Below are 9,785 nucleotides of genomic sequence, written 5' to 3'. Positions count from 1 at the left end.
TAATCTAATTAACGCGATAAACTGACAGCCCTAGTTATTACATATTATAACCTTGAAACGGGTCGCTGGAGACCCTAACACCACATACGGGTTAATCACCTGTACATTGTATATCACTATTGCACTTTACTGTTACATTTGCACTCTGGTTGGATGCCAAATGTATTTTTGTTGCACTGTATTTGTTCTGTATAATGACAATAAATTTGGATCCAATCAAATCACATCTAATGTAATCTAATCTAGTCTAGTCTAGTCTAGTCTAGTCTAGTCTAGACTAATCTAATCTGGTCTAATCAAATTGTATCTAGTCTAATCTAATCTAGTCTAATCGGATCTGATCTAATCTAGTCTAATCGAATCCAATCCAATCCAATCTGATCTAATCTAATCTAATCTGATTCTGATCTATTCTAATCTAGTCTAATCTTATCTAGTCTAATCTAGTCTAATCTGATCTAATCAAATCTAATCTAATCTAATCTGATTCTGATCTAAGTCTAATCTAATATGATTTGATCTAATCTAATCTAATCTGATTCTAATCTAATCTAATCTGATTCTAATCTGATTCTGATCTAGTCTAATCTGATCCCATGTGTTGTGTTATTTGGCCGTCACCAGCCACTTCCACAGCATGGACGAGTTCAGCCTGTATGAGCTGCTGGAGGCGAGCGGCCAGACGCGGGTGGCTGAGGGTCACAAGGCCAGCTTCTGTCTGGAGGACACCAGCTGTGACCCTGGATACTACCGCCGCTTCGCCTGTACCTCACACACACAGGTCAGGGGAAACCACACACACACACACACACACACACACACACACACACACACACACACACACACTCTCTTAGCTGTCCATCGTGTTCGATGATGACGCTTGCTCCAGGGATGGGGGAGAGGGGGGGGTGGGGAGGGGAGTTAGCGACACTGCCGCTGGTGCCACTTCTCGTGGGCGTTGAGTCCGATCCTTGAGCCGCACACCCGTCCACAGATGGCGCAAGGGAAGCCAGATATCTGGGGGATGCCAGCCGCCCGCTGGTGTCGTTGCGTGCGCCTCTCAGATCTTCGGTCTTGGTTCGTTTGGTGTATTTGGGAAACTGCAGTGGCACAAGTGACTTGCCAGGCAGATCTGTCGAGTGCCAGAGTTTCAAAATGCGTGATGTTTGCACACTTTAGGAGGTCCCTGGTGTAGTCCTTAAAGCGTCTCTTTTGGCCTCCAGCAGCCCGCTTTGCTCCTCTCAGTTGGCCATAGAGGACTTGGCGGGGCAGGCGGTGGTCAGGCAATACGAATGGTGTGCCCTATCCAACGAAGATGTTTTTTGGCCACAGCTGCGGCCATACAGATTGAGTTGGTGTTGTTGAGGATGTCTGTGTGGGGGACTCGATCTTCCCAGGTCAGGCCGAGGATCCTTTGGAGGCAACGGATGTGGAAAGCGTCCAAGTTGGTGATGTGCCGGCGGTATGGGGTCCAGGATTCTGCTCCATAGAGCAGAGTGGAGAGACATACTGCGTTGTAAACGGCAGCCCTTGGTGCTGATCTTCAGGTTTCGGTTTTCAAAAACCCTGCTGCGTAGGCGTCCAAAGGATGATGCCGCTTTATTGATACGTGTGTGTATCTCCGCGTCAAGGGAGCAGCATGAGGACAGAGTGGAGCCGAGGTAGGTGAAATGATCCACTGTTTTGAGTGGAACACCGTTTATGTGAAAACTGGGAGGTGTAGAGGTTCGGGAAGTGAGTTGGGACATGACTTCGGTTTTTTTGTATGTTGACCTGGAGACCGAAGGATTGGTACAGGCTGGATATGGTGTCGAGAGCATGCTGCATAGACTCTGGACTGTGAGCTAAGATGGCACAGTCATCAGCGTACTGTAGCTCACATACTTGGCAGGATTTTGTCTTTGTGTGTGCCTGGAGCCGGCGGATGTTGAAGAGGCTACCATCAAGGCGGTATTCTACATGGACACCGGTCTTCATGTCCCATGGCTCGGCGGAAGAGGCAGGTGACGGCAGAGAGGAGGAGATTAAAGAGCACCGGAGCCAAGACACAGCCCTGCTTCACCCCAACATTAACCTTAAAGGATTCTGACTGGAGTTCACCCGTCTGGACTCTGGCTTGCATCCCGTCATGCAGCTGCTGAAGGATGGAGAGAAACTTGGGTGGTACCCCAAGTTTGTTGAGGAGTTTCCAGAGCAGCTCACGGCTGATGGTGTCGAAGGCTTTGCTTAGGTCTATGAAGGCTATGTAAAGATCCTTGCGATGCTCTCTGCTCTTCTCTAGCAGCTGCCTCAGGACAAAGACCATGTCGGTGGTGGATCTGGTCTTCCGAAAGCCACATTGCGTTTCCGGAAGCGCAGCTTCAGAGATGTTTTCCACCAGCCTGTTCAGCATGATCTTCGCCAGCACTTTCCCTGCGATGGAGAGGAGAGAGATTTGCAGCTCTCAGCGAGACTAGACTACATGGAGAGGACTCCCTGACAGAGGTTGGTGCAGGATACACCTTCTTCTGGAAGGGGGTCCCTGAAGGCACTCGCCGCATCCATGGAGTAGGCTTCGCTGTGAAGTCCCAACTGCTGCAACGCATCCCAGAGTCCCCCATCGGTGTTAGCGAACGCTTAATGACATGGCGCATCCCCCTTGCAAAGGGACGCTTCGCCACTCTCCTTAGTGCTTATGCACCAACTTTAGATGCTGAGTTCAACATCAAAGAGGATTTCTACCGAGCCCCTCGACTCAATATTACAGAAAACTCCAGCTACGGACAAGCTCATATTAATGGGAGACTTCAATGCTAGAGTGGGCACGGAGCACCTGGTATGGGACAGAGTTATTGGCCGACATGGAGTAGGGAAGATAAATGACAGAACGGGCTTCGGCTCCTCTCCCTCTGTGCAGAACACCACCTGGTCATAACCAACACCATCTTCCAGATGAAGAACAGGTTCAAAACTACCTGGCAGCACCCCCGCTCTAAACACTGGCATCTCCTGGACTATGTGATTGTACGCCAAAAAGACCGACAGGACGTCCTTACCACCCGAGTCATGCGTGGAGCCGAGTGTTGGACTGATCACCTCATGGTCAGATCCAAACTCCTCATGAGTATCCAACCCCGTGGACCGAGGGTAGCACCTAATAAGAAACTAAATTCTGCAGGCACTGAATACCCCCACCTCCAAAAAACCACCTCCGACAGCTCCTTGCTGAAAACCTCAATAAGATCCCGGAGGAATCAGCTGACTGGCCAGCTCTGCGCCAGGCTATCCACAGCGCAGCCTCTGAGGCACTTGGCCAGACGAGGAAACGACACCAGGACTGGTTTGATTGTAACTCAGCCAAGATACAGTCCCTGCTAAAAACCAAGCATGAAGCCCACAAAGCCCTCCTGTCCTGCCCTGGTTCTCCCACCCTGAAAGCTGCCTTTGCTGCAGCAAGAACAGCAACCCAGCGAGCCCTCCGGGACTATGGAGGATGCCTGGTGGATACAGAAGGCGAAGGAGATCCAAGCCTGGCAGACTGCCACAACATCCAGGGCTTTTACGATGCCATCAAAGCACTGCATGGCCCCAGGAAGCGGAGCGACTGCTCCAGTTCGATCAGTCGACGGTTCTAAACTCTTTAAGGACCGACATGAGATCCTCACCCGCTGGGCAAACCACTTTGAGTCTTTACCTCAATCACACCAACCCCACTGACCCACATATCCTGGATAATCTCCCAGACATGCCACCAGTCATGCACCTGGACACCCCACCACACTTCTCTGAGACCAGTCAAGCCATTGCGGGGTCTAAAGAACAATAAAAGCCCTGGACCCGATGGCATCCCAGCAGAGGTTTTCAACACGGAGGGTACCTCCTCACGCGCCGTCTGCACCTCCTGATCTGCAACATCTGGGAACATGAGACCCTCCCACAGGACTGGAAGGATGCAAACATTGTGGTCATCTACAAGCAGAAAGGGGACAGAGCAGTCTGCGGAAACAGCCGTGGAATCTCTCTCCGCCACACACACACACACACACACACACACACACACACACACACACAGGTCAGGGGAACCACACACACACACACACACACACACACACACACACGACACACACACACACACGCACACGCACACGCACACACACACACACACACACACACACACACAGTCAGGGGAACCACACACACACACACACACACACACACACACACACACACACACACACACACACACACACACACACACACACACACAGGTCAGGGGAACCACACACACACACACACACACACACACACACACACACACACACACACACAGGTCAGGGGAACCAACACACACACACACACACACACACACACACCACAGGTCAGGGGAACCACACACACAGCACGTTTTTTTTTGGGGGGGCCCCCTTTTATGGTTTTTGGGGGTTTTTGGTGATCAAATATTGAATATTGAACTATAATAATCAGTGCAGGAGCTCACTTATCCTTGAAAGACACTTTTATCACTGAATAATAATAAAAATAAAAATAAATGGCATAAAAAGGGCACTTTTTTTATGAGGCACAAAAGGGCAGGTGCTCGAGCACCCTGGTGGGCTCTATGTGTGCCCGTGCCTGCACACACATACACACACAGTAGTGTAGGTTGTTAACAAAAGGCCTATGAAAGGAATCTACCACAGTAGCAATAGTAACGTCTCCCCACTCAACACCAACCAGAGCATGTGAGCGGCGCGGACGGCTTTAGTTCCGCTCTCATTCGCTCCCCCCCCCCCTACCCCCCCCCCCCCCCCCACGCCGCTCTACGCTCGCTCAGCGCTCACCTTCATTTGCGCATCAAGCGTTCCGTGCTCCACTCAGATATGCCCGCTCAGCAGAAACAAATTACGAGGGAAATCTGTAATCTTTTTTTGGAGCATGATGTAAATTAGCTTGATTTGACCAAACTACAACAGTCTGCACCCCTTAACAATTGTTTGTATTGAGGCCGTATTTTATTGTACCCATTCAGCAATCTGTTAAATAACGTTTTCATCCATTCATTCTACTAGCGTTAACGTTACTATGCTAATGTTGCTGGCCGCAATGCTAACATTTATAATGGCAAATCCTAATCACGTTAGCATGTAAGCTAACAACATCAGCGCTCTTTTTGTGAGACTAAACTCTCCGCTCTTGGTGGTACATTGTGTTGATGTTGGTTTTGTTTCATCAACAAATGAGGCAGAACACACAGTGAATGTATCCTTTTTTTTATTGCACTTTGTTTCTTGCTGCAAATAAATGCTATGTTGCTAATGGTTTCACGCGAGGTAATTTAAAGATGGGCAGGTTTCTGTTTTGAGCAGGACGTGTAGTGACGCGTTCAACCCTTCTGATTGGTTGAAAATGGCCTTCATGTTTGAACTACATCGCCACCTATTGCTTTGGCATTGTACTACATGTATATTACATCAGTTTTAAACCACTGTGTGTGTACGGACTGGAGGTTTATTTTTACCTGTTTTTTTTTTTTAAAACCTCAGTGTCAAAAATACCCCGTGATCGTGTGCACTGATCGGCTCGGAGCGGCTCGGAGCGGAGGACAGCTCTCGCTCCGGAAGTCACTCTGACCCATTTTAAAACCCACTCCGCACTCACTTCAAAATCCACCCGCTCCACTCCTCGCTCTGCTCCGCTCACATGCTCTGACACCAACCACACACATCAGTAAACAAAGTGCAATACCAAGCGGGGTTGGTGTTGCAGACTCTACCTTTAACGTGACGATCTGTTGTCGTGTCTGGTCCGCCACTGCGGACTCTACCTTTAACGTGACCCATCTGTCGTGGTGTCTGGTCCGCCACTGCGGACTCTACCTTTAACGTGACCATCTGTCGTGGTGTCTGGTCCGCCACAGGGTCTGAGTCCGGGTTGCTACGACGTCTACAACGCAGACATCGACTGCCAGTGGATCGACATCACAGACGTCTCCCCCGGAAGGATATCCTCAAGGTCTGAAGCTCCTCCTCTTCCTCTCTGAAGCTCCTCCTCTTCCTCTCTTCTGCTTTAGCTCCTCCTCTTCCTCTCTTCTGCTTTAGCTCCTCCTCTTCCGCTCATCTGCTTTAGCTCCTCCTCTTCCTCTCTTCTGCTTTAGCTCCTCCTCTTCCTCTCTTCTGCTTTAACACTGAGAGCTGAAGCTCCTCCTCTTCCTCTCTTCTGCTTTAGCTCCTCCTCTTCCTCTCTTCTGCTTTAGCTCCTCCTCTTCCGCTCATCTGCTTTAGCTCCTCCTCTTCCTCTCTTCTGCTTTAACACAGAGAGCTGAAGCTCCTCGTCTTCCTCTCTTCTGCTTTAGCTCCTCCTCTTCCTCTCTTCTGCTTTAGCTCCTCCTCTTCCTCTCTTCTGCTTTAACACAGAGAGCTGAAGCTCCTCCTCTTCCTCTCTGCTTTAACACAGAGAGCTGAAGCTCCTCCTTTTCCTCTCTTCTGCTTTAGCTCCTCCTCTTACTCTCTTCTGCTTTAGCTCCTCCTCTTCCTCTCTGCTTTAACACAGAGAGCTGAAGCTCCTCCTCTTCCTCGCTTCTGCTTTAGCTCCTCCTCTTACTCTCTTCTGCTTTAGCTCCTCCTCTTCCTCTCTGCTTTAACACAGAGAGCACAGTAAAGAAACACACTTGTCTTACAAAGATGTCTTAAACAGTTGTTTACACAGTTGTTTGTTTTTCTCATATTTTTATATTCAGAGTTGATTATATTGTTTACACTGTTTATTTTCTCCTCATCATTTTTTATATTCAGATAACTTGTATCGCTATTGCCTATATTTATGTCTTTCTACTATTACCCTGCCCATAGCTGTACCTCCCCTCCCCCCATGCTGCTATGACGCCTGGGATCAATAAAGGAATATCTTAAAATATGAGAGAGAGAGAGAGAGAGAGAGAGAGAGAGAGAGAGAGAGAGAGAGAGAGAGAGAGAGAGAGAGAGAGAGAGAGAGAGAGATAAAACTGTTATGGAGTATGTAGAGAGAGAGAGAGAGAGAGAGAGAGAGAGAGAGAGAGAGAGAGAGAGAGAGAGAGAGAGAGAGAGAGAAAACTGTTATGGAGTATGTAACTATTGAAACCTTCCAAAGCATATGGAAGGGTTACAAATTCAATCCCACGAGACCTACAGTGACATTAGCATAAAAGAAAACATGAACAACATATTAATATTGACATCAAATATGATATAACATAATATATAATATGGTCTCATAAGCAACTAGTTGGGTCATCTGTGGCACTTCCGTGACCGTGGAGAGCGAAGGTCCGTTTCTCAATGGATTTGTCATCTAGGAGGGTTAATAAACAAATTTAGCCGGGGGGTGTATTTTTTTAAAAGGCGGGGGAAACTTCCACGGCAGCCATTTGGGATTTTGGTCTCTCACAAATTTGTCCCGCCTTTTTTTTAAATACACCCCGGCTAAATTTGTTAGAGAGATCTCCAATAATGAGGTGATGTAGAGAGATCATCAATAATGATGTGATGTAGTGAGATCTCCAATAATGATGTGATGTAGAGAGATCTCCAATAATGATGTGATGAAGAGAGATCTCCAATAATGATGTGGCATACCTCTCCCAAAGTAACCTAGAGACGGTGATACATGCCTTTGTCACCACCCGCCTCGACTACTGCAATGCTCTGTACACGGGCATTGACAAGTCCCTCCTCCGCCGCCTACAACTGGTGCAGAACGCAGCCGCGCCTCCTCACCAAAACAAGAAAATACGAACACATCAGCCCAGTTTTGGCCTCGCTCCATTGGCTGCCTATTAGCTTCAGGATCGATTTTAAATTAGCACTAAATGTTTTTAAATCATTAAATGGCACGGCTCCCTCCTATCTGTCCGAGCTCCTGCACCGCCACACCCCCCACCGATCCCTCAGATCAGCTGACCAGATGCTATTGGTGGTACCCAGAACCAGGCTCAAAACTAGGGGAGACAGAGCTTTCTCCACCGCAGCGCCTAGACTGTGGAACAGCCTCCCCCTCAGCGTACGGACTGCCCAGACCGTACAGGCTTTTAAATCACTCTTGGAAACCTACCTGTTCTCCTTGGCCTTCCCCCCTACTTAACCACCACTAGACCCCTGGCCCTTCTATCCTCTTTGTTTTACTGTGTCCTACCAGTTTTTATTACTTTCATTGCTTTATTATGTTTTTAATCCTATATCTTGCACCATATTGTTTGTTTTGTTGCTTTCATTGCTTTGCTATGTGTTTTTTTTTCTTTCTTTTAATCTTATACCTTGCCTCACACTAATTTGTTTTTATCAATTTGCTTGTGAAGCACTTTGGTGTCAGCTGCCACTGCCTGGAAATGTGCTATACAAATAAAACTGACTTGACTTGACTTGATGTGATGTAGAGAGATCATCAATAATGATGTGATGTAGAGAGATCTCCAATAATGGCCTCATACAGAAACAGATGCCAGTCACGTCTCTCTGCCAGAGGACCACCCGACCTTAGCATGATACAACAATGGGCACCATAGCTGTCTCTCTACCAGAGGGGACCACCCGACCTTAGCATGATACAACAATGGGCACCATAGCTGTCTCTCTACCAGAGGGGACCACCCGACCTTAGCATATAGGATACAACAATGGGCACCATAACTGTCTCTCTACCATGGGGCGACAGTGGTTCGGGAGGTAGAGCAGTCGTCTGGCAATCCGGAGGTTCCCGGTTCGATTCCCGCTCCTCCCGGGCAGCGCGTCGATGTGTCCTTGAGCAAGACACTTAACCCCTAATTGCTCCCGATGAGCAGGTCGGCACCTTGCATGGTTGCCTCCGCCGTCGGTGTGTGAATGTGTGAGTGAATGGGTCAAATGTGAGTAACAAATTGTAAAGCGCTTTGGATAAAAGCTGCTTTATAAAAAAGCAGCCATTTACCAGAGAGGACCACCCGACCTTAGCATATAGGATACAACGATGGGTACCATAGCTCATTCACCCCAGTGTCTCGTGTCTTCCTGACAGGTGTCAGTCAACCCCAACCAGCAGGTGCCCGAGTCTAACTTCAACAACAACGTTGTCCGCTGCGACCTCCAGTACACCGGCACCTCCGCCCACGTGTCGGGCTGCTCCACCTCCGCGTAAGACACGTCCTTTTTTTTTTTTTTTTTTTGTTAACCCTTTCACTGCCACACGACAGCCGGTTAACCCTTTCACTGTAACAATACAGAAGGTTAGCCCTTTACTATCACACAACCGACGGCGATGCTCAATCATTAGCATCATTAGCTCCGCAGATACCTTCTGTCGTGTGGCAGTGAAAGAGTTAATAAGGTTTATTAGCCAGAGAGATAGAATAGAAAGTTGGATACATGGCTGAGGCTTCCGCCCAGGTGACCAGCTGAAATGACCCAGGTAGAGAAGAGTGAATCTTGTGAGGAGGGGGACTTTATAAGACACGTCCTTTCTGTCAAAGGCTATAATCTTTATGGAAATGCTGCTTTATCAGACCCACCCCCCCCCCCCACTTTTTTTAATGTATCTATTTAACCCTTTCACTACCACACTACCAAAGGGTTAACCCTTTCACTGCGACAATACAGAAGGTTCACCCTTTCACTGCCACACGGACAAAGGGCTAACCCTTTCACGGCCACACTACAGAAGGTTAACCCTTTCACTACCACACTACAGACAGTTAACCGTCTGTAGTGTGGTAGTGAAAGGGTTAACCGCCTGTAGTGTGGTCGTGAAAGGGTTAACCATCTGTAGTGTGATAGTGAAAGGGTTAACAGTCTGTAGTGTGG

General features: G+C 48.3%; 1 protein-coding gene across 1 annotated transcript in view; it reads left to right on the top strand.

Annotated features, from left to right (window-relative positions):
* Positions 1–9,123, top strand: part of lox (lysyl oxidase) — a gene marked incomplete at both ends in the record, with an annotated part of 18,237 nt that extends 9,114 nt beyond the window's left edge. The window contains 4 exon segments of the mRNA XM_084323156.1: positions 625–781; positions 5,897–5,978; positions 5,981–5,991; positions 9,004–9,123. Of these exon segments, the coding sequence (XP_084179282.1) occupies positions 625–781; positions 5,897–5,978; positions 5,981–5,991; positions 9,004–9,123 (370 nt within the window).
* Between the last annotated feature and the right edge of the window lie 662 nt (positions 9,124–9,785).

Source organism: Notolepis coatsorum, assembly GCF_963971535.1.
Source record: "Notolepis coatsorum genome assembly, chromosome: 10".
Taxonomy (NCBI): domain Eukaryota; kingdom Metazoa; phylum Chordata; class Actinopteri; order Aulopiformes; family Paralepididae; genus Notolepis; species Notolepis coatsorum.
Note: the sequence above shows the minus strand (reverse complement) of the source record. Positions and strands in the feature narration are given on the sequence as shown.